The sequence below is a fragment of the Callithrix jacchus genome, chromosome 7, assembly GCF_049354715.1.
Source record: "Callithrix jacchus isolate 240 chromosome 7, calJac240_pri, whole genome shotgun sequence".
Taxonomy (NCBI): Eukaryota; Metazoa; Chordata; class Mammalia; order Primates; family Cebidae; genus Callithrix; species Callithrix jacchus.
This window is the reverse complement of record NC_133508.1, coordinates 44,524,082-44,548,744: the sequence shown is the minus strand read 5'-3', so window position 1 is coordinate 44,548,744 and position 24,663 is coordinate 44,524,082. Positions and strand designations below refer to the sequence as shown.

General features: G+C 51.8%; 2 protein-coding genes across 9 annotated transcripts in view; one reads left to right on the top strand and one right to left on the bottom strand.

Moving 5' to 3' along the window:
- DNAJC11 (DnaJ heat shock protein family (Hsp40) member C11) overlaps positions 1-15,085 on the top strand; it is a 64,774-nt gene extending 49,689 nt beyond the window's left edge. For both annotated transcript variants that reach the window (XM_078330240.1, XM_002750234.5), the window contains 9 exons: positions 1,125-1,314; positions 2,288-2,373; positions 2,730-2,846; positions 9,490-9,645; positions 10,870-10,939; positions 11,776-11,833; positions 11,940-12,082; positions 13,038-13,167; positions 13,541-15,085. In XM_078330240.1, coding sequence (XP_078186366.1) covers positions 1,125-1,314; positions 2,288-2,373; positions 2,730-2,846; positions 9,490-9,645; positions 10,870-10,939; positions 11,776-11,833; positions 11,940-12,082; positions 13,038-13,167; positions 13,541-13,566 — 976 coding nt within the window. In that variant the 3' untranslated portion in view covers positions 13,567-15,085. The remainder of the gene's footprint in view (positions 1-1,124; positions 1,315-2,287; positions 2,374-2,729; positions 2,847-9,489; positions 9,646-10,869; positions 10,940-11,775; positions 11,834-11,939; positions 12,083-13,037; positions 13,168-13,540) is intronic.
- Positions 312-24,241, bottom strand: THAP3 (THAP domain containing 3). Of its 7 annotated transcripts, none has more exons than XM_054236874.2 (5): positions 24,142-24,241; positions 20,783-20,975; positions 19,157-19,222; positions 17,078-17,182; positions 312-2,921 (listed from the first exon to the last, which is right to left on the bottom strand). In XM_054236874.2, the coding sequence occupies exons 1-5, from the start codon at positions 24,213-24,215 to the stop codon at positions 2,916-2,918; spliced, it is 444 nt and encodes a 147-aa protein (XP_054092849.1). In that variant the 5' UTR covers positions 24,216-24,241; the 3' UTR covers positions 312-2,915. The 7 variants fall into 7 exon arrangements, with proteins under 7 accessions (XP_054092849.1, XP_054092850.1, XP_054092848.1 ...); XM_054236875.2 differs by having other exon boundaries at positions 19,157-19,219; XM_054236873.2 differs by lacking the exon at positions 312-2,921 and adding an exon at positions 13,645-15,076.
- Positions 24,242-24,663: the final 422 nt, after the last annotated feature.

Here is a 24,663-nt window from a genome sequence, read left to right as displayed (position 1 = left end):
TATCTCAGCTCACCGCAACCTCCGCCTCCTGGGTTCAGGCAGTTCTCCTGCCTCAGCCTCCTGAGTAGCTGGGATTACAGGCACGCGCCACCATGCCCAGCTAATATTTTGTATTTTTTAGTAGAGACCAGGTTTTCACCATGTTGACCAGGATGGTCTCAATCTCACCTCATGATCCACCCACTTCGGCCTCCCAGAGTGCTGGGATTACAGGTGTGAGCCACCACGCCCGGCCGCCTACTGTTATTTTAATGGCAAAAAAATCACCTTCAGAGCTTAGAAAAGAGAGAAAGAAACTAAACTTAGGCAACTTATGTTGAGTTATTTATTAAAGAAACCAGCTGTTCAGCACCTTGAATGAAGTATGAATTCCTGTAACATGAGATAGCCATTTTCAACCAGAAGATGGAGCTGGACTCCCTTGGAAAGAAACTGCAGAGGCTCTTTTCAGGAACCAGTTTCCTGTGCTCACTTTGCCTGTAGTTTCTGTCACTAGTACCCAGCTGTGGGTGTAATTAGGGTCACGCTGCAGCTCCAAAAATATACTGATGCCAGGGCCTCCACCCAGAAATTCTGGTTCCATAGCTCTGGGGTGTCCTCTAGGTGATTGATTCTCAAACTCTGCTGTACATTGGAATCATCGGGACACTTTTCGCACTACAAGCCCACACTGAAGAAATCAGCGTGTGGCAGAGAAGCCAGCCAGCCGTGATTCGTGGATGAGCCGGGTGATTCCAGCATGCAGTAGTTTGGGCACCACTGTCCTGGACTGCTTAATATGAGACACCCTGTAGGTGATTCTGACTTGCACCCCTCAGCCCCCATCCATTCTAACTTGAGTAGGATTGCATCTGCTGGCTTAGGAACCCAGACATTCAGGTGCCTCTTTGATTGTAGCTAAAGTTAGGGCAGATGAGGGGAGTCGGGAGATTACTGGAAAAATTCTGGCCAGGACTCCCTTCACGCCCCCATGTGGATAGAGGCCTGACCTGCTTTTTTTTACTGGGAGTTGGTACAGGGATGTATAGATGTGACAGTAAGTAAGGTCCTAGCCTGGCAGAGGAAATGACAAAGAGCAGCTGAGAGCAGGTGCCATCCAGAACCTATTCTGTGTGTCCCTCCAGCTTTGTGACAACAAACTGTGCTCTGCAGTTTTCATCCCGTGGAATCCGACCTGGCCTGACCACAGTCCTAGCTCGGAACCTAGACAAGAACACCGTGGGCTACCTGCAGTGGCGGTGGGGCATCCAGTCAGCCATGAACACTAGCATTGTCCGGGACACTAAGACCAGCCACTTCACTGTGGCCCTGCAGGTGAGCCAAGCAGCCATCATCTCTGCAGACAGGGCTCTGGGAAAACCCGCCCTCCCCACCCGCCGCCGCCGCCAAGCACTCATCGTGCCCCTTAAATCCTGCATCCTGATCACCACTAGGTCTAAACCCACGAGGGGCCCTGAGGGGCAGGTTCTCAGTGCTCACGCTCCAGTTACCAGGTGGAAGCTGCGAGTATGAAATGCAGTTGCCCTTGGGCACCTGTGGCAGCTTTGTCGGGTCATCCTAAAGCAGAGCTACATCTTAATGTCTGGTGGGAGCAGCCCACAGAATCAGGATGGGCAGATGAAGCCCCACCGAAGAATCTTGCCCTCGGACACCAATGCAGTCAGGCCAGGGCTGATACATGAGAAGCTGCCCCACGTGGGGGCGGCTCCTTGGCTCTCACCAGCCACTACCACCTAGGAGCACAGGTTCAGTGTCGCCAGAGCTTTTCATTTCTTGTGAAAAGCTAGGAAATGATTTTCTGTGAAATCACCCAGTTTTTAAATACTGGCTGCTAATAATCCATCATGCCAGGGGTGGTGGCTCACGCCTGTAATCCCAACACTCTGGGAGGCCAAGGCTGGTGGATCCCAAGGTCAGGAGTTCAAGATCAGCCCAGCCAAGATGGTAAAACCCCATCTCTATTAAAACTACAAAAATTAGCCAGGTGCTGTGGCAGATACATGTAATCCCAGCTAATCGGCAGGCTGAGGCAGGAGAATAGCTTGAACCCAGGTGGCAGAGGTTGCAGTGAGGTGAGATTGCACCACTCCAGCCTGGATGACAGAGTGAGACTCTGTCTCAACTAAAAAATAAACTATCATGCACTTGGTGCAACTGCCAGACCGTGACCCCTGCCTTAAAAGCATGTGTGCAACCAGTGCCCGGAGCTCATAGGAAGGCAGATACCCACCTCCCCCCGAGTCACATGTCCGTAAGCCACGCGTCCTTGCACCCTCTGTCTCCCCAGCTGGGAATCCCTCACTCCTTTGCACTGATCAGCTATCAGCACAAATTCCAAGATGACGATCAGACTCGCGTGAAAGGATCCCTCAAGTAAGTCCCGGCCTGGCTAAAGTGGAAGCACGCTGGCTCTGCCTGTGGGTCTTCACAGCGGAGCCAGCTGGTGTAAGATCCCTGGTCATGTGAATACATGTGTGACATTTTTGGAGCACCTCCTGTTTTGAGGCTGTGGGGGATTTAACATTACAGTCCCAGCCCTCGAGGAGCTCAGAGTGTCATGGAAGAAGTAGACCATGGGTGTCCCGACTTTCTTCTATCATGAATCTGCTCCCTAGGGGTCGAGGAGGCAGGAGGGAGGGAAGGGACAGGCACCTACCATCTTCTCAAATGACAACTGCCCCTGGATGAATGAGGGGGACACAGGCACAGACTGTGTTCTCTTCCTGCAGAGCAGGCTTCTTTGGGACGGTGGTAGAGTATGGAGCTGAGAGGAAGATCTCCAGGCACAGCGTTCTGGGTGCAGCTGTCAGCATCGGAGTTCCACAGGGCGTTTCTCTCAAAGTCAAGTAAGTTGAACTCAGGCCTTTCTGGCCAAAGAATGCTCAGCACTTTCACTCAACCAGGCTTCACCTAAATTAAGGCTGAAACAACATTTGCATTGTAATTTTTTTTTTTGAGACGGAGTTTCGCTCTTGTTACCCAGGCTAGAGTGCAATGGCGCGATCTCAGTTCACTGCAACCTCCGCCTCCTGGGTTCAGGCAATGCTCCTGCCTCAGCCTCCTGAGTAGCTGGGATTACAGGCACACGCCACCATGCCCAGCTAATTTTTTGTATTTTTAGTAGAGATGGGGTTTCACCATGTTGACCAGGATGGTCTTGATCTCTTGAACTTGTGATCCACCCACCTGTAATCCCAGCATTTTGGGAGGCCAAGGCGGGTGGATCTTGATGGGAAACCCCATCTCTACTAAAAATAGAAAAGTTAGCTGGACGTGGTGACATATGTCTGTAATCCCAGCTATTTGAGAGGCTGAGGCAAGAGAATCACTTGAACTCAGAGACGGAGGTTGCAGTGAGCCAAGATCCAGATTGTGCCACTGCACTCCAGCCTGAGGGACAGCAAGACCCCATCTCCAAAAAAAAAAAAAAAATACAGTTGCTTGTGTCTTTGCTGAGTAAGCAGATGTCAAGGAGTTCCAACACTCAGTGAGTGAGGTGTGCATCTGCACTCCACCGGCCTCCTGGAGTCACTGCCCTGGCAGCTCTCACCTGGGCACAGATCTCTGGCAGCAGTGGCCATGTCAATTCATCACTCAGCAGGGGTTTCCATTAGTGCACTCACCCTTGCTTCACCCGAGTCTAGTCACTGTCCTTTCCTTAGTTCCTCAAAAGAGTTGTCTGTTTTCGATTGTGTCCATTTTCTTTCTTTCTAAATCCGCTCAAGTCAGGCCTCTCCAGAAACACCAGCCCTCTCCAGAGTCAGCCTTTCTCAGTCATCATTGGGGCACCTGCCCCCCTGTGGCAGATGAGAGGGTGAGTCTCCATCTCACTTGGTCTCTGCACCTCCTGCCTTGGTGGCCTTTCCCTCCTGACCTTATGGCCTCTCTGCCCTGAGTTTCCAGGACACCACACCCTGTTCTGGCTTTCTGTACCAGCTGGCTGCTCTCTGTCTCCCAGACTTCTAAAAGGAGGCACCCCTGCAGGGCACAGCCCCTCCCTCTCCAGACTCAGTCCCAAGCAGTCATGTCCTGCCTTGTGGCTTTCATGCCCTGCGGACTCTCATATTGCAAGTGCGAGCTTGGACCACCCTCTCAGTCTCCAGCTCATATATGCGTCCAGCTTTCTTTTCCTAATCTCTACTTGGATACCTGACAGCATCTCAGACGACACGTATCCAAACAGAACTCAGTCCTCTCCCTGTGCCCCCAGACACATAGAGCTTTCAGAACCTGCTCTTCCCAAAGTCTTTCTCCTCTCTCTCTCTCTCTCTCCCCCCGCCCCCTCCTCCTTCTCCCCCCTCCCCTCTCCCCTCTCCCCTCTCTTCTCTTATATTTTATTTTTATAGAGACAGGGTCTCACTTGGTTGCCCACGTTGGTTTTGAACTCCCGGCTTCAAGCAGTCCTCCTGCCTCGGCCTCCCAAAGTGTTAGTATTACAGGTGTGAGCACTGTGCCCAGCCTCCTTTCCCATCTCAGTAAAGAGAGTTCCAGCCTTCTACTTGCTCTGTCCAAAAACCTTGGCATCAGCCTCGATCACTCTCTATCCCACACTCCAAATCAGACATATCTCAAAACCATCTCATGAACATGTACTCCAAAAGTGTATCCCCAGTCTGGCCATTTCTCAGCCTTAACCACCGCCAACATCTTTGTCACACAGCACCCTCCCGGCTGAACCTCTCTCCCTCCTCGTGTCTGCTCTCCATAGGTGAGTCCTTTTTAAGACTGAAGGCAGTTCACTTCTGTCTTCTGCCTAAAACCTCAGAGATTCCCTCCATCCCAGGCAGAGGCCAAAGCCCTTCAGGGACTTCAGAGCCCACAGGGTTCTCCACGATGTAGTATTCCTCTCTACCCCCACTCCAGCCACCCCGATCCCCCGAGCTGTTCTGGCACACACCAGGCCCCCTCCTGCTTATGAGGTGGTATTTGCTATGTCTCATTCTGCAGATCAATCAATATATGGCTGTTTCCTTCACTCCCTGTAGGTATCTACTCTGCTCACATGTCCCTAATTCACCTTGTATAATATAGTAGCCCCTCCCCTTGCCCAGGTGATTCCCCCACACCATGTTTACCATGTTCAGCCTCCAGCAAACCAATCTCCATCTGAAGGGCTGTCTCCTCCACTCCTTATCAGAAATAAGCTCTTGGACTTGGTCCGTTATTCTCATCTTTATTTCTAGAACATAAAACCCATCCTGGTACCTGAGAGGAACTCAGTGAATGAATGAAAGTGGATCACAGCTCAGTTTTAGAAACAAAAGCCAAATCACTTAACAAGGTTAGACATCAGCCATCTCTCCTCAGATAATATTTGAATGCCCAGTACAGTGGCACACACACTTTGGGAGGCCAAGACAGGAGGATCACTTGAGCCCAGGAACTCAAGGTGGTAGTGAGCTCTGACTGTGCCCCTGCACTCCAGCCTAGATGACAGGGTAAGACCCTGTCACTTAAAAAAAAAAAAAAAGCCAGGTACAATGGCTCACGCCTGTAATCCCAGCACTTTGAGAGGCCAAGGCAAGCAGGTCACAAGGTCATGAGATTGAGACCATCCTGGCTAACACAGTGAAACCACGTCTCTACTAAAAATATAAAAAATTAGCCGGGCGTGGTGGTGGGCTCCTGTACTCCCAGCTACTCGAGAGGCTGAAGCAGAAGAGTGGCTTGAACCCAGGAAGTGGAGGTTGCAGTGAGCTGAGATCACGCCACTGTATTCCAGCCTGGGCGACAGAGCAAGACTCTGTCTCAAAGAAATAAATACATACATATTTTTGTCTTGAAGTCTACTTTATCTGTTATTATATAGCTCTTCTAGCCATCTTTTACTATTTATTTCCTTTACTATTTACTTAGTTGATCTTTTTTGCCCGTTCACGTTCAGCCTATCCGTTTGTGTGTGTGTGTGTAGAAACATATATATTGTTTGTTTTTGTTTTTTGTTTATTTGCTTGTTTTTGAGATGGAGTTTTGCTCTTGTTCACAGACTGGAGTGCAATAGCACAATCTCAGCTCACTGCAGTCTCTGCCTCCTGAGTACCCAGGATTACAGGCGTGTGCCACCACACCCGGCTAATTTTTTATTTTTAGTAGAGCGGGGGTTTTACCATTTTTAGTAGAGACCGGGTTGGCCAGGCTGGTCTTGAACTTCTGACCTCAAGTGGTTCCTGCCTCGGCCTCCCAAAATGCTAGGATTACAGGCGTGAGCCAAACCCAGCCAAGCTTTGAGTGTTCTTTATCAATTCTGGAATTCCTTTTATTCTGGAAGGGTATTGTCAGGTACTGTCAGTGGCTACTCAACATTTTTTCTTTTTTTGCTTTTCAGCAGGCTGTGATGTAGATGGATGTGGCTTTTGTTGTATGTATCATGCTTGGGGTTCCCTAAACTTCTTGCGTCTATACATTTCGTTCCTTTTCCTCTCTGGGACTCTAATTACTGATATGTTAAACTTCATTCTCCCATGGGTTTCTGAGGGTTCTGTCCATGTGTCCTCAATCGTTTCTCTCTTTGTTTTTCATACTGGATAATTTCTTTTCTTTTCTTTTCTTTTTTGAGACGGAGTCTCACTCTGTCCTCCAGGCTGGAGTGGTTTGGTGCAATCTCAGCTCACTGCAGCCTCCGCCTCCCAGGTTCAAGCAATTCTCCTGCCTCACTCAGCCTCCCGAGTAGCTGGGATTACAGGCGCTCACCACCACGCCTGGCTAATTTTTGTATTTTGGGTAGACATAGTGTTTCACCATGTTGGTCAGGCTGATCTTGAACTCCTGACCTCAGGTGATTCGCTTACCTCGGCCTCCCAAAGAGCTGGGGATTACAGGCATGAGCCACTATGCATGGCCATACTTGATTTTTTTTTTTTTTTTTTTTTTGAGATGGAGTCTCACTGTCACCCAGGCTGGAGTGCCAGGCTGTGATCTTGGCTCACTGCAACGCCCCCTCCCCGTTTCAAGCAATTCTGCCTCAGCCTCCCTTATAGCTGGGATTACAGGTGGCTGCCACCACACCCGGCTAATTTTTGCATTTTTAGTAGAGACAAGGTTTCACTATGTTGGCCAGGCTGTTCTTAACCTCCTGACTTCAGGTGATCTGCTTGCCCTGGCCTCTCAAAGTGCTGGGATTACAGGCATTAGCCTCCAGGCCTGGCCTAATTTTTGTATTTGTAGTAGAGACGGGGTTTCACCTTGTTGGCCAAGGCGGTCTTGAACTCCTGACCTCGGGTGAGCCACCTGCCTTGGCCTCCCAAAGCGCTGGGATTATAGGCATGACCCACCACACCTGCCCTTTACTGGATAATTTCTATTGCTCTGTCTTCACCTTTGCTAACTTCTGGTCTCTCCATTGTTGTAAGCCCATCCAGTAAATATTGCACTTCAAATATTGTTCCTTTCCCTTCTAGAATTTCTGTTTGATTCTTTCCTATACTCTCTGTTTCTCAGTTGAGATTTATTATATCTTCGTCTTTCTTCACAAGAACATTTTATGGCTTTGAGCATCATTTGCATAGCTGTTTTAAGTCCTCATGAGCTAGTTCTACGTAGGGTTGGGCTCTTCATTTTTCTCGTGTGTATGTATGTTTGTATATAGAGTAGTTTGTATTATATCCTGAGTATTGTGAATGGTACATTGTAAAGACTCAATATTTTGTTCTGTTTTTCCAAAGAGTGTTGATTTTCATTTTAGAAAGTGGTTGACTCGACTGAACTGAAACTGCAAACTCTGCCTCACCTCTGATGGCAGCAGCCAGAACCTCAGTAATTACTTCAGCTTCTGCAAGGCTGTGTGGTAGCTCACGGATCAGCTGGAGAGTTCTGCCACCCTCCACAGAATTTGGTGCTCCATATCTCCAACTTTCCTTTTTAGGGAACCCTCCCTGTTTCTAGCGCCTGTTATTGTCACAAACTCTGAGCTCTGGTTCTGTTTGTTTGTTTTTCAAGACAGAGTCGCCTAAGCTGGAGTGCAATGGTGCGCTCAGCTCACTCCAACCTCCGCCTCCCAGGTTCAAGCAATTCTGCCTCAGCCTTCCTACTAGCTGGGATTACAGGCACACGCCACCATGCCCGGCTCATTTTTGTATTTTTAGTAGAGACAGGGTTTCACCATGTTGATCAGGCTGGTGTCAAACCCCTGACCTCGTGATCCACCTGCCTTAGCCTCCCACAGTGCTGGGATTACAGGCGTGAGCCACCATGCCCAGCTCTGAGCTCTGGTTCTTCAATCTAGTATCACTGGAAGTTTCTTTCCAAGTTTCAGCCAGTCCATAAAGTACAGACTGAACTTTACCCTTAAGCTCAAAGCTGTTTAAAAAAAAATGGGAAACTCACCAGTGCCATTCCATTCTTCTTAGCTCCCACCCTCCATCAGTGTCTGCCAGCTTCTCATTGCTGTTTAGTCTCTTAATTTTTTTTTTTTTTTTTGAGACGGAGTCTCACTCTGTCGCCAAGCTAGAGAGCAGTGGCACAATCTCAACTCACTGCAACCTCCGACTCTCTGGTTTTTTTGTTTGTTTGTTTTTTTGAGACAGAGTCTTGTTCTGTCACCAGGCACTAGGCTGGAGTGCAGTGGCATGATCTCAGCTCACTGCAACCTCTGCCTTCCGGGTTTAAGCAATTCTCCTGCCTAAAAGCCTCCCAGGTAGCTGGGACTACAGGCTCACGCCACCACACCCAGCTAATTTTCGTATTTTCAGTAGAGACAGGGTTTCACCATGTTGGCCAGGATGGTCTCAATCTCTTGACCTTGTGATCCACCCGCCTCAGCCTCCCAAAATGCTAGGATTACAGGCATGAACCACCGTGCCTGATGACTCCCTGGTTTAAGTGATTCTCTTGCCTTAGCCTCCTGAGTAGCTGGGATTACAGGCATGTGCCCAGCTAATTTTTGTATTTTTAGTAGAGACAGGGTTTCACCATGTTGGCCAGAATAGTCTCCATCTCCTGACCTCTTGATCCGCCTGCCTTGGCCTCCCAAAGTGCTGGGATTACAGGCATAAGCCACCGCGCCCGGCCACATTTGTTATATGTGGTCCAGAGTTTATGTATTGATCCAATAGGAGCTACTCAGCCACTGCTGGAAGCAGATCCTCCTTAACTCACTAACTTTTGAAGTCTTCACCAACTTCTTTTGGAACTTCAGTTAAGGACTGAAATGTGATTCTCCAGTGACATCTGGAGGAGCCCATTCCCGTCCTCTACAGCCTCTTACTGAATGTCCCTGTAGGGGATGTTGACTCTGTGAAGTGTTCCTCTTGTTGCTTTGCCCTTGAGGTCCGCAGATACTGGGATTTTTATTCTGTCACAGCATCACACCCATCAGTCAGAGTCTGGAATGGGAAGCCAGCAAAGGCAATGGACTGTGAAAGGAACAGACTCCAAGGCTCCTTCAGCTCTCCACTACACAGCACAAGTTCTCACCTGTGGCTGACACCGCCTTGCCCTTCCCTGGAAAACCTGATTCATCTTGGCTATTTTGTTTTTTGTTTTTTTCCCCAGGCTCAACAGGGCCAGTCAGACATACTTCTTCCCTATTCACTTGACGGACCAGCTTCTGCCCAGCGCCGTGTTCTATGCCACCGTGGGGCCTCTGGTGGTCTACTTTGCCATGCACCGTCTGATCATCAAACCGTACCTCAGGGCCCAGAGAGAGAAGTGAGTTAACATGTATGGGCACGTCACTAACCAGCCCTGTGCCTCAGTTTCCTCACCTTTAAAATGGAGAGGATAACAGCCTAGCGCGTAGGGTGATTAGGAAACCTGAATTAATTAATGCATGTAAGGCACTTAGGCTAATGTCTGGGCCACGACTGGTAAATGTTAACTAGTTATCATCATCGCCAGTAGTTGGACTGCTGTTATCTCTTCATTCGTAATTCCTGCTATTCCTACACTTAGAAAGGACTGGAGTTTATAAAAGCGTTGAGCCTCTAAACCATGGCCTCAAGAAATAAAAACTTACTTTTCCTTTCGTGGCACTGAGTTTAAGAGGAATGGGTTCTGGATTCTTATGTAAAGGGGCCTGCATTAACTATATAAAGTCTTATAAGTCAGAAATGTAATTTATTTTGCAGTTTCTTAGATAATCCATTGGGGCATGCTATGAAACCTAAATCATTAGTGCAAGCATCTCTATAGCAAACTGAGAGGTGGTATAGATTTGCTACTTTATAGTATCTCATTTAGTAAAGCATTGCTCTTAGGGAATCTCAGATAAAGGAATGAATCTCCTCTTCTGGGCCCCTCTGGCCTTTGGATTTGGAATCCTAGTTCCCTAGGAGCTTGAGGCTTGGAACAAGACATGTGCTGGCTCAGTCTTCTGGAAGGACAGGCCTCTGCTGACCCCAAGTCCCAAACATTGTTACAGGAAAGCAGATCTATGTGTCCGAAGTGGTGTTAGTTGTTCCTACCAAAAGTGTTACTTAATAACTCAAGCCTGTAATCCTAGCACTTTTCGAGGCTGAGACAATAGGATCACTTGAGCCCAGGAGATCGAGACTAAACTGGGCAATATAGTGAGACCCCCCCACCTCTATTTTAAAATTAAAAAAAAATAATAACAATCCCACAAGGTTGGTGGGATCTCTTGAAATTCTTACGTGGTGGGGTCTTCTTTCCAAAGAGACTGACAATGGGTATCCCGTTAGTTCCGGTGAGGAGGTAGGGCAGAGCCATCTGGGGGTAAGATGAAAGCTGCCAGCCTGTGACTAACAGACTTGCCTAAGACTGTCTGTTAGAATATTTTTCAAAGTTCTAGAACTGGAACTCCAGTAAGATCACAGACTGTTTGCTGGGCTCAGATCCAGCAAGGGAGGGGCTATGATGGCTGGAAGCTGGGCAGCACCACGCTAACGTGGGGCTTGTGTTCTTCTCGCTCAGGGAATTGGAGAAGCAAAGGGAAAGCGCCGCCACCAATGTGCTGCAGAAGAAGCAGGAGGCGGAGTCTGCTGTGAGTGCTGCTGCAGCGCCGGACACAGGGACGCTGCTCCTTACTACCGTTCTTAGGCAACACACTCCATACCCCACATGTTGGTCTCAAGGCCTTAGAGTCCAACTTCTCTTCTCCAATACCTTGGCTCACCATTTTAGTCTTTCTCTTGCCTGTGGGATGCAATACTTAGCCCTGCAGTCCCTGCCCTAAAGATAATTACCCTCCAAAGACATAACAAGGGCTTTTTTGAAGTGGTGACTATTGGCTTCTTTTTCTTCCCTCTGAGTGCTCTGCCTTTTATGGAGCATGAGGGAGCCGGTGTCCTGGGTAAGTGGCGAGCACACTGCCAAGTGCTTCATGGCAAGAAGGGCTGAAGTGGGCTGTCGGCCATGGGCATGGCCCAGCAAGCACATGCCTGTCTGAGGGGATGGCACAGCTATGCTCAGTAGAATGATGTGACTGGAGAACATGGGACCTATCAAGAGTAGCTGGGAGTCCAGCTTCTCCTGTGAAATCTTTCTTTTTAAAGCTGACAACGCATTCAGTGTTTTTTTTTATTGGGCCAAGAAATCCCACCCATGCATTTATCCCTAGAAAGGGAGCTCCCACCAATGGTCACAGGAGGGGTCATGCCAGTTCAGCTTCTCACCTTCTGACCGAGCTGCCTGCCCCAGGTCTAGGAGATTCAAAGCCAGCCACTTGGGTAGCAGAGCTGTCAGGGCGCCCACTCCCTTCCTCTGCAGGCCCTGAGCAGGTATGTTGACCTGGACAGAGACTGCCTGCCTGTGGCCCTCTGACCAAAGGTGGAGTGGGCCTGGTGGGGCCCTAACTGTGTCATCCTTGTTCTCTGGCAGGTCCGGCTGATGCAGGAATCTGTCCGAAGGATAATCGAGGCAGAAGAGTCCAGAATGGGTAAGAACATGTGTCCTCTTTTGGGCCAGGATGGGCGCTGGGGGTCTCCAAGCTGCACAGGGAGGTGCCCAGAGGAGGCCTTCCTCTACTGTGAGTCCGTCCTCAGGGCTCATCATCGTCAATGCCTGGTATGGGAAGTTTGTCAATGACAAGAGCAGGAAGAGTGAGAAGGTGAAGGTGATTGACGTGACTGTGCCCCTGCAGTGCCTGGTGAAGGATTCGAAGCTCATCCTAACGGAGGCCTCCAAGGTACAGCAGCACCAGCCACCATGTGCTAACTGTTCACAGATCTGAACAGGCTGGACGCAGTGACTTATGCCTGTAATCCTAGCACTTTGGGAGGCCAAGGTGGGTGGATGGCTTCAGCCCAGGAGTTCGAGATCAGCCTGGGCAACATGGCAAAACCCTGTCTCTACAAAAAAAGAGAAAATTAGCCGGGTGTGGTGGCATGCGCCTGTCATCCCAGCTGTTCATGGAGGATTGGTTGAGCCCGGGAGGTTGAGGCTACAGTGAGCTGTGATAGTGCTGCTGCACTCCAGCCAGGGTGACAGAGCAAGACCCTGTCTCCAAAACAAAAAGTGGTTTGAAGAACAGGTTCAGTCTGACAAGGACAGCCCGGCCGCTTGCAGTGGAATCTTGGCCGTCATCAGCATCTACTGCGTGGGATGCTGCCCAGCCCCCGAGTAATACCCACGTTGGAGCTATTTGCTTCATTCAGTCATTTCTGTCATCCACTCAGTAAGGATTTACTGAGCTCCTGCTGTGTGCCAGCCACACCAGCAAACAATACACAACTGCCTTCATGGCATGTGATTCTGTTTGTTTTTACCTCGTTCCAGAAAGAGCATGAGGTCACTTGTAACGTGTGGATCTCACCTCTGGGGCCTGGGGCCTTGCGTCCATGAAAATGCAGGTTAGCTCAGGCCAGAGAGCTCCTGGCTCCCTGGAAGTCTTCTAGTGTCTCTGTCTTGGTGGGCTTTCTGTGAAGATAGAGGTCTACTTGGTATGAGGAAGGGACCTTACTAAGAAGCAAGTCTTGGCAACTTTTCCAGATTCTTGTTTCTTTTTCTTCAAGCTCCAAAGTTTGCATCTCCCCAGGGAAAGCTGTGCACACTGCACCTCGGCTGGTAGTTAGGAGTGAGCGCTGGGTCTTACACCCTGTAGAGTATCTGGAGTATTTAGAGTAGCAATTTGTTTGTTACAGGCTGGGCTGCCTGGCTTTTATGACCCGTGTGTGGGTGAAGACAAGAACCTGAAAGTGCTCTATCAGTTCCGAGGCGTCCTGCATCAGGTGATGGTGCTGGACAGTGAGGCACTCCGGATACCAAAGCAGTGTGAGTAGCCGTCCCTTGGCAGCCACTAGCTAACGAGGGCAGAGACCTCACAGCAGCTGCTCAGTGTGTGGGCTTCCAGCCACCTTCCCTCAGCTTCCCACTTGGGAGCAGAGATGCTAGCTAGCCCTTGACCCATGATTCACTCAGAGCCCATGATTTGTGCCCTGAGAAACAGTGCTGGGGCCCTTTCACAGGTAGAATTAGAGGGAGCTCTTTGGAGCCTACAGCTTGAATGGCGGGGGGATGGAAGCAGACCTCCAGGTTCCCGAAGCAGTTGACTTTCAGCAGCTGGTGCTCTGTGTTGCCCCATCAGGAGAAAGGGCCATGGGAACGGCCACCTTCTAACCACCTGGGTCTGTCTTTTCCTTTACAGCCCACAGGATCGATACAGATGGATAAACTGCCTGAGAACCAGATTTTTAAAAGGCTGCAAAAAATCTTTTCTTCCTGGGAGTCTACAAATTTGGAAGCAGGGAAAAAACCCAGACATCAGATGTTTTTATTTTATATTATTATTATAGGAGGTGGTACCATATCAATTATGTGAAGGGACACACAGACACCCCAGCTTTTGAGGGTGCTGGGGGTAGGACTGAGGCAAGCCCCACTGGGAACCAGACTGCAGCGTGGCCATGGCTGTTTTCCCAAGGATTGGTTCCTGGAGGGAAGGGCGCTGGCCTTGACTCCGCCGGGTCCTCTGAGCACGCGTGCTGACCGCAGCGCGCCGCCCTATAGTTCTTGGTTGTGTCTGGAGGTGTTTGTGGAACACCCTGCCCACACCACAGGAGCGTGAGCTGCTTTTCCTGAAATCCATGCCGAACATGGGAAACAATGTGGAAAGGCAGGCAGGCCTCCAGGTCAGGGAGCATCTGCTGGGCTGACTTCCCACGACCACCTTCTCCTGCTGAAATATTACTGCGTGAATCTGGACCGGATTGCGGGTTTATAAAACTGCTTTTTAACTGAGAACAAACAGGTTTGGAAATTAGTCTTTTTTCCCCACTCCCAAAGCTGCTCAGATCATTCCAGCGGCCCCCTCAGCTTGGTACAGGGTAGTGTAACACCCGATCCCAGGGCCTGTCCCTGACAAGGTGGCTTCCTGTATCCCTGTGGGAAAACACCCTGCCACCAGCAGGCTCGAGCTGGCTTCTGTCCCTCCACTGCCTATACCACCCACCTCCAGAGTGCCGTGCTGGGTAATGGCAGCCCGAGAGGACAGGGCCAGGCGCTTCCAAGGGTGGGCAAGATCTCAGACACCGAACTCAGAGGTGTGGACTCCAGGCCTGGCCCATGGCACCCAGCAGGTGGCACTGCAACCCGCTGCTCTGGCAGGTCCTGAGTCCTCCTCACAGGGAACCAGGGCCTGTGCTCCAGAGTTGCCCTTCAGACCCTTCTTTCACATGTCCACTTGGGATGCAGAATGGGGCAGAGCTGGGGCCCCCTCAACAGCCTGAGCTTTGGCTGCAGTAAAGTTTCCTGAGGCCCGTCTCATGGGTCCTGGAAGTGGCAGCCATCAGTCGTCTCGCTGACCCCTCAGAGTGAGCGCCACATAGGCAGTGCCCTAGACAGCTGGCCCCGGGGCCCCGAAGTTGCACCAGCCTCCAGCCCACCCACAGCTGTTGCTAGTCAGGCCTCCCCCCAGCATAGGCATCTGAGTCACGGCAAAGAACCTCCTTCCTCTGGTTTTCAGAAGCACTTCAGATTGTCCAGTTCTGTAACATTCATCTCCATTTTTAAAAAATGTTTCCCGATGATAGACCCACAGCCTGAGCCGCGCTGAGCTTCATGTTGCATGAGCCTGGGCCCTGGGCTTCCCGTGCGCCTCTGCCGCAGGCGCTTCTGGGCACCCATCCTCTGCGTTCCATTTGCAGTCGACTGTACAGAAGGCACTCACCACAATAAACCTTTCCTGAAAGCAGAGGGTGGCGCTCTTCCATTTATCTTGTGTTCATCAAGAGGGAGCAATGTAAGGGGGGTGCCCCACCCCTTCCGAGGGGCCTCCTCCCTAGCCTTCTCACTCAACCACAGGCCTTCACCTGAAGCTGGGGTTTCATTTTCTATATTAAACATTTGCCCGTGCCAGAAAAGTGGCCCCCTCAAAAAAAAAAAAAAGATAGATTGAAAAAAACATTTGCAGCCGGGTGCGGTGGCTCAAGCCTGTAATCCCAGCACTTTTGGAGGCCGAGGCGGGTGGATCACGAGGTCAAGAGATCAAGACCATCCTGGTCAACAAGGTGAAAGCCCATCTCTACTAAAAATACAAAAATTAGCTGGGCATGGTGGCGCATGCCTGTAATCCCAGCTACTCGGGAGGCTGAGGCAGGAGAATTGCCTAAACCCAGGAGGTGGAGATTGCGGTGAGCCGAGATCACGCCATTGCACTCCAACCTGGGTAACAAGAGCGAAAGTCCGTCTCAAAAAAAAAAACATTTGCCCGAGAAATAGACCCCAAGTTAGGAAAGCAGTTAAGCTTCAACTTTTGTTATCTCTTTAATTCACTAAAATTATAAATTACATGAAATAGGAAGTCTTTTTTTTTGAAACAGAGCCTCACTCTGTGGCCCAGACTGGAGTGCAGTGGCATGATCTCAGCTCACCGCAACCTCTGCCTCCCGGGTTCAAATGATCCTCCTGCCTCAGCCTCCCCAGTAGCTGGGACTATAAGCAGGTGCCACCATGCCTGGCTAATTTTTGTACTTTTAGTTAGAGACAGGGTTTCACCATGTTAGCCAGACTGGTCTCAAACTCCTGACTTCAAGTGACCTCTCAAAGGGCTGGGATTACAAGCATGAGCCACTGCGCCCAGCCATGGAAGTCAGTCTTCTTAGAAGGAATCACAGCAGGAGAGAAAACAAAATGACGGAAGCGACATCATATAGAAAGACACTTTATTACACTGCCCACTCACACCAGCCTGGGACAGGAGTCACTCAAAACCCTGAGCAGCTGTCCAGGCTAATGGAGAAGGGAACCCACTCACTCGCCACAGAGATGGCCAGTGCTCCCTAACGTGGCTTCCTCAGGAGCATCTCCCACACTGGGGCTTCCAACTGTGCTAGCTCTGAAAGGACAGTGTCCAAAACCAGTTTCAGCCTGGACTTCTGTTGCCATGGGAGGATAAGCTCAACATGCCACAGATGTGCACTCCTGGTGCCATGCCTCTAAACGTCTCCCAGAAGCACTGGGATCTCGCTGGGGAGCTTAGCCACTGTCTCGATCCCCTGCCCAGCAGGCCTTATGGCCAACTTTCTCAGTATCCAGAGCACACAGAAATGTCCACAGCCAGAGCTGCAAAGCCCTGCCAGCCCTGGTGCCTCTGCCGCCCATGTGTCCGGAGCCCATGGGGCTCAGCTCTGCTGCTCTGGCCGAAGTCTGGCCTGGAGTCCCCAGTGCCCTTTGCAGGCTCGGAGGCGGGTGGACATCCTTTGCATCACCAGCCTCTGGGCCAGCAAGCGCTTCCGGAGCTTTTCATTTTCCTTCAGAGTGAGGAAGAGTTTTTTCTTCAGGGAATCTAAGTCCAAAAGGGCGTAGCTGTGATCAGATGGCTGCTTGGGGGGCCTTCTCAGGCCTGCAGGGCCGGCCAGCCAGCCAACAGCCTTTGTTGCTTGCAGCCTCTGTGGCAAGACCTGAGGACAGGGGGAAGTGAGAGCTGAGGGCTGCCTTGCCAGCAGAAGGCGGGCCACGGCAGGCCATCAGACACATCCAACACACCCCGCCATGGGCAGCAGGACGCTCCTGGCTGCTCTCCTGAAATCCAGATGTGTCCACACCATGCTGGTGAATTTTACTGGGAAGCTCTGAAACCAAGGCTGCGCACCTGCCTCAGCCGCACGGCTCTCATGTGATGTGTGCTCAGGACACTAGTTTCCATCGCGTTCAGAGCACTGGCCACCTCTGTACTTAGTCTTACCTGTTTTACGGGTCCTGCAGCATCTGGGGGCAACTGAAGCTCCTCATGCGCAGTGTTCATGTTTCTCCCAGGGCCATTCTCTCCGGCCCCCGCCTCAGGGAGGACCTGGGAACAGCAGGGTGAAGTCAGGCACTATAGCCCTGCAGATATGCATTTGGGGCCCTGCCGAAGCTGCTACTTTTCCCTCTGGGGTCCCTCTGGGGGAGTGGCAACAGCCAGGGACCAGCTCCGGGTCTGTGCCCCTGCACAAACAGCCAGCCTCTTCCTAACACTTTTATTTTTTGAGAGTCTCGCCCTGTCACCCAGGCTGGAGTGCAGTGGTATGATCTTGGCTCACTGCAACCTCTGCTCCGGGGTTCAAGCACTACTTATGCCTCAGCCTCCCCAGTAGCTGGAATTACAGGTGACCACCACGAACCCCAGTGAAATTTTTTCTTTTTTTGAGACGGAATCTAGCTCTACAGGAGTGCAGTGGCATGACCTCGGCTCACTGCAACCTCCACCTCCCAGGTTCAAGCAATTCTGCCTCAGCCTTCTGAGTAGCTGGGATGACAGGCACGCACAACCATGCCCAGCTGATTTTTTTATTTTGTTTTCTCTTGAGTTTAGCTCTTTCGTCCAGGCTAGAGTGAAGTGGCGTGATCTCAGCTCACTGCAAACTCTGCCTCCCGGGTTCAAGTGATTCTCCTCCCAAGTAGCTGGGATTATAAGCACCTACCACCACGCCCAGCTTATTTTTGTATTTTTAGTAGAGATAGGGTTACCAGGCTGGTCTCCAACTCCTGACCTCAGGCAATCCACACGCCTAGGCCACCCAAAGTGCTAGGATTACAGGTGTGAGCGACCACACCCAGCCTAATTTTTGTATTTTTAGTAGAGATAGAGTTTTATCATGTTGGCCAGGCTGGTCTCGAATTCCTGACCTCAGGTGATCTGCCTGCCTTGGCATCCCAAAGTGCTGGGATTACAGGCATGAGCCACCGTGCCCAACCCAGCTAACTTTTATAGTTTAAGTAAAGATGGCGTTTTACCATGTTGGCCAGGCTAGTCTCAAACTCTTAGCCTCAAGAAATCTACCCACCTCCCCCAAGTGCTGGGATTACAAGTGTGAGCCACCATACCCGGCCCTGAAACTAAACTTTAAGAAATCAGGCAGGCCGGGGGCAGTGAAATCAGGCACAGCCAGGTGCGGTGGCTGCCACCTATTGAGAGGCCACAGCAGGAGAATCTCTTGAATCCAAGGGTTTGAGATCAGACTGGGCAAGAGAACAAGACCCCCACCTCTACAAAACAAATTTTTTTTTTAATTAGCTGGGTGTGGTAGCATATGCCTATGGTCCCAGCCACTTGGGAGGCTGAAATGGGAGGATGGCTTGGTCCTGGGAGGATGAAGCTGCCATAGTCATGACTGCACCACTGAATCGAGTCTGGGCAACAGACTGAAACCTGTCTCAAAAACAAAAACAAAAAATGTTGGGCGCAGTGACTCCAGTAGTTTGAGACCAGCCTGGGTAAAATAGCAAGACCCTATCTATACCAAAAAAGGGGGGTCCAGGCATGGTGGTTCACGCCTGTAATCCCAGCACTTTGGGAGGCTGAGGCGGGTGGATCACTACAGGTCAGGAGTTTGAGACCAGCCTGGCCAACATGGTAAAATCCCATCTCTACTAAAAAAAATACAAAAATCAGCCAGACATGGTGGCAGGCATCTGTAATCCCAGCTACTCGGGAGGCTGAGGCAGGAGAATCACTTGAACCTAGAAGGAGGTTGCAGTAAGCCAAGATTGTGCCCCTGCACTCCAGCCTGGGTGACAGAGCGTGACTCCGTCTCAAAAAAAAAAAAAAAAAAAAAAAAGAGAGAGAATCAGGCACCATCCTTACTAGCAACTGAGATTCTTTGATATTGAAAAGAAGGAAGCTCAGAGGCTTAGACCTTCCCTCCGGAAAAATAGGGAATCCAAACTGGCATATGAGGAAAGGCAGCAACCCCACAGGCCAACCTCACTGGGAAAATGCTGCCTCCCTGTCTCAACCCACAGCATAATGTAAACATTCAAGCACCTGGCCCAGTGCACGCACCTTTTCTTTCTGAGAAGAGCTGGCATTTCCTCTCTCACTGGCAGGGTCTGTGTTCTCCCTCACCTGCTGCAAGAGACACACACACAGTGGACATGGACCCCAAGAACCCTCAGAGCTCAGGGCAGGCCTTGGGCATCATGGTTGTCCTGAGTGCTCAGCCCACTGCATGCCACAATCAATGAACGTTTGCTAAATTAAACTGACCTGAAGCCCAACCCAACTCACCCTGCCTACCTGGTCCACTTCCCTTTCTCAAAAGATGTTCCCAAATCATGGTCAGAGTGCCCTGAATAGGTCCCTGTAGAGCTAGGGAGCAATCTACTTCCTATGCGTCACCCCACAATCGCCAGCAAGCAGCAGAAGCCCAGTTCACCACTCAAGGTGCCACTGACGCAGAACCTGCAGCCCGTGGGCTGGGCCGGTGCAGGGACCACATGGTGCAGAGCTGGCAGGGGCTGTACCCAGCTTCTCTCCACCACCTGGCTCTGGAAGCACTGAGGGCTACAATGACAAATGTCCCCCACTCCTCGTGACTCAACTGTCATCTTTCCGGGACAAACATGTTATCACAAACACGTGAAAGTGATTAAACTGCTCATCTATGGACACACACCCTGAACACCTGTGCTGTGCCAGGCAGCGTCCTGGGTATGGAGCCTGAAGCAGGGAACGCAGCCCCTGCCCTTGTGGAGCTTCTGTTCCAGGGAGAAAACAAAACCAGTGAGGGAAACAGGAAGGATGGCAGGGGCCCCAGGGGCCAGGAAGACCGAGGGGCAGGAAAGGGTTGGAGGCCAGCAAGGATATGAGGGTGTGGGAGGGCTTCCTGAAGAAGGGACAGCCGACCTGAAGAGGGCGAGGCAGCACTCGTGAGGCCATCTGGAAAGGTTGCTGGGGCAGATGGGGCAGGGGCTCCCAGGCGGCCACTCTGGGCCTGTTGGCTATGCAGCCACCTTGTTCTTCCCATGGGCTCCACTCTTCACTCATGGGTCCCTTTCCTCTCCCAATAGATCCACCAGCACAGGGAGCTGCTGGCCTATGGTTTGTCTGGCCACCACTCTGCCTGCCCACTACAGGTAGGTGCCCCTGTGGCCTAGAATCCGATCTCAAGGCTTCAGCATCCAATTTTTCGTGAGCCCTCTCCTGAGCCAGGCCCGCACAGCCCACCTCCACCAAGGCAATCTTGGCTCACTGCAACCTCTGCCTTCATTCAAGCGATTCTCCTGCCTCAGCCTCCCGAGTATAGGCATGTGCCACCACACCCAACTAATTTTTTATTTTTAATAGAGACGGGGTTTCAATATGTTGGCCAGGCTGGTCTCGAACTCATTACCTCAGGTGATCCACTCGCCTCAGCCTACCAAAGTATTGGGATTACAGGCGTGAGCCACTGTTCCCAGCCATAGAATGATTCATCTTTAAAGTGGCTTTAAATTATGACTTCTCTTAAAGCCGAGGTCATGGCCGGCAGAGCCAGAGGGCTGTGGACCCCGGAGGCATGACAGTGCTGTTGTCACTGTAGGTCCTGGCCTTGGCTTTCCCCACACATGCCGCCACCACCACTGCACCCAGCTGCTGGGGGGTGGTGCAGGCCGGATGTGAGCAGACCAAGATGCAGCGCGCACCTACCTGTGTGGGGTCCTGAAAGGCAAACACCGTGGGCACGGCATTGTGCTTCAGGTTCTTGCGGTTTCCAAAGGCACTGAAGCACTCTGGCCTGAAGTGCTCAGAGCAGATGACCGTATGCTGCTTGGGCTTGAAGTTGCCCCGGCCAATGTTCAGCACCCATTCCTTCAGCAGCTCCGGGCGGCTGAACGGAAACCTGAGGGCAGAGGCAGGGATGTGAGGACCAGCAGACTGGACCGAGCCCCTCAGCGTCACATGGAATTTTCACATCATCACAGAGTATTTCACTGAACAGCTGTGGACATTCAGTCCTCTCATTTTGTTAAATCACATCTAATTTCTGGAAGCTTCTGTCACAGCTGCTAAAGCGTCCTTAATAGGAAACCCAAGACCACGAGCATGGCCAGAAAGCCCAAGTGAGCCGTTTCCAATGCTACATTTGCCAGGAGCCAGGCCCTGTTTTGGTGCTGGGGATGGGGGGTGATGAGACAAAGTCCTTGCCCCCAAGGAGCTGATATTATCGAGAGGGGGCACAGCCAACGAGCCACACAGATATGGACGGCATCTTCCGGGGATGACAGCTGCTCCAGAGAAAGGACAGAGGGAAGCCCTGGGGTGGTCAGGAAAGGCAGCTGAAGGGGCAAGGTTGGAGCACAGACCACGGAAGTGGGAGCACAAGCCTCGAGGGGTTAGGGGGAACAACAGGAGCAGCCACCCATGCAGGTCTGGTTGAAACAGCAAGAGGGAGTGGGGACTGCATGACGCAAGGCCCTGAGCAGCTGGGGAGTCCCTGGAGGCTCTAGGCAGAGGTGAGATGGAACCTGAGTCCACCCTGGCTGCTGTGGGACCAGGCGCTGGCAAGAAGTGGTAATGAGAGGGCAGATTTGGATGTATTTTGAAAGCCATGCAGTAAGGTCTGCCTGTAGATGGTGAAACAGAGAAGGAAGGAGTTTCATGTTTGAGATAAAAGAAGTTACAGGAGGTCAGGTTTATGGGATCAGAAATTTGTTTTATAGAAGCTTAGCATGGTGGCTCATGCCTGTAATCTCAGCACTTTGGGAGGCCAAGGCAGGTGGACTGCCTGAACTCAGGAGTTAGAGAGCAGCCTGGCCAACATGGCAAAACCCCATCTCTACTAAAAATACAAAAATTAGCCCAACGTGGTGGCACACTCCTGTAATCCCAGCTACTTGGGAGGCTGAGGCAGGAGAATCCCTTGAACCAGGGAGGCAGAGGTTTCGGTGAGCTGAGATTGCGCCACCACACTCCATCTGGGCAACAAATTGAGAGCCTGTCTCCAAAACAAAAAAAAAGTTTGTTTCATATGTTAGGAGTTAAATTCGAGGTGCTTTTTAGGCTACCCATCTGCTAGGGTGACAGGTAGCCACACGCCTCTGGAGACATCAGCGTGGAGGACGACCCTGCAGAACCGATAAGCCTGGTGGAGATCAGCCCCTGGGGAGCAAGTGTGGACAGAGGCCACCCAGGCCATGGCACACTCCAGGGCTCCCAACACTTAGTGCTAGAAATAAGGAGGAGCCAGCAAAGGAGACTGAGAAGGGACACCTGTCGCTGAGAAGTGTCCCAGACATCTTGTGAGAAAAGTGACCCAGGGTCAGGGGTCAGTTGCGTGAAATGCTACACAGCAGTCGATTAGCATCACAAGGCTCACCAGTAACCTGACAGAGCTCTCATGGGAGTGGAGAGAACAGCTTCAAGAGAGGAGTGGCAACTCCATTCCCAGGTATATACCAAACAGACAGATGCACCACAAGTCCCAGCAAAACTGGCCAGAACAATGTTTTTGTTTTTGTTTTAAGATGGAGTTTCACTCTGTCGCCCAGGCTGTGGAGTGCAGCGGCGCAATCTCAGCTCATCCCGGCATCAAGAGATTCTCCTGCCTCACCCTCCCAAGTAGCTGGGATTTCAGGCAAGCGCTACCACACCCAGCTAATTTTTGTATTTTTAGTAGAGACGGGTTTTCACCATGTTGATCAGGCTGGTCACAAACTGCTGACCTCAGGTGATCCAGCCTTGGCCTCCCGAAGTGCTGGGATTACAGGTGTGATCCACTGCAAGCAGCCACCAGAACAATGTATTTGTCATTCAATAAACAGGGCCACCCCAATGCCCCTTCAGTTGTAGAACAAATCAGTAAGTTCTGGTACTTGCATTCAATAGAATACTATGCAGCAATGAAAGGGAATGAACTGTAATCCACCCCGATAGAGGGTTCCCCTTGGGCAGGAGAGAGAAGGAGGATCTGGGAGGGGTCCAGGTGTGGGGGGTCTTCTCAGGAGTAGTGATGTTTTCTTATTTTATTTCGTATTCTCAGATGAGGGATTGCTCTGTCACCCAGGCTACAGTGCAGTAGCAAGATTATAGCTCACTGCAGCCTCGAACCTGGATTCAAGCAATCTTCCTACTTCAGTCTTCTGAGCAGCTGGGACTACAGGGGCACACCATCTTGCCTGGCTAATTTTTAAAAATTATTTATAGAGATAGGGTCTCATTCTGTTGTCCAGGCTAGTCTCGAACTCCCAGGCTCAAGCTATCCTCCCGCCTCAGCCTCCCAAAATGCTGGGCTAACAGGCGTGAGCCACCGCACCCAGCTGGTAACTTTTCGGTTCAGCGGCTTTCACCTGGGGAAAACTTGCGGGGCTGTTTACTTGCAATCCATGCATTTTTCTCCATGTATGCTATGTATACTTCAAGCAAAGCATTTATCATAAAACAGAGTAAAATGGGAGCAGAGGGAATGCGAACGATCAGCACAAGCCTCCCTTCGGAGATGTGCCCAAAAGTGGGTAGAGAAATGGTGCGGTGGCTGAACCTTGGAGAAAGCTCAACTTCCACCGCGGACCAAGGACGATTGCTCCTGGGCCGGGCCGAGGGGTCCTGGGAGTGCAGGAACAGACTCCAACGTGTCCAGCATCCTCCCGCAACCCTGCAAAGTCCCTTGCCACTGCCCTCATGCCCCTGCGGGATCCACTCCTTCACTGCAGCGCCCAGATCCCGGGCTCCCTTCACGACGGCGCGCGGCGCGGGCTGCAGGGGCCAGGGACACAGCAAACCCCGGCTGCGGCCCGCTCATCCGTTCAGCAGACACCCTCCGCTCCAGGCGCGCCCCGGCCCCGGCCCCGCCAGGTACTCTGCAGCCCCTCCGTCCTCCCCGCCCCGCGTCCCGCGGCGGGCGAGGCGGCGCCTGCCCCTCTGGGCCCATCACCTCGGCCTGTCCCCGGGTGCGGCGGCAGCATGCCCTCGGGCCTCCGGGGCGTTCCCGCCCGGCGCGCCGAGGCCTCCAAGTCTGTCCGCGAGGCCTGGGTCCGGTACTCCCGCGCCCTCGGGCCCAGGCCTCTTACCGGTGGAAGGTAAGTTGCTTCCTGCGGCTGCTGTAACGGTTGCAGCACTGCCGGGCCGCGCACGACTTCGGCATCTCCAGAGCCAGGCCCGGCTGCCCCCAACAAAGATGGCGGCGGCGGTGCCGATGGGACCTGCCGGGAGGGGCGGGGCCTGCCGGGAGGTGGAGACGGGCCTGGCTCGGCTCCAGGGCGCGCTCCTCCCGTGGTCCCCGCGACCCGCATCTCCCCAGGGTCGGACGGGGCCCGGGGCGCCACGTCACTGGGTGCTCCGGTCCCCAACTCAGGCCCGAAACGCCAACTCCTAGCCTTGGGCCTGGGCAGGTCTTACCCCATTCGCCAAAGCCGGTCGCTTTTCACCTCGTTGCTTAGAGTACCCAACCAGGACTCAGCCACCCACAGGCTTGGACAACTGGAAACCAAGGCCAACCCCACAGCGTTTAGGGCTTTGAGGTGTGCATAGGTCTGGACTCCTCTGACGTTACTGGAGATGCTACTAGTTGACCACTGGTGGTGTCAGTTCAG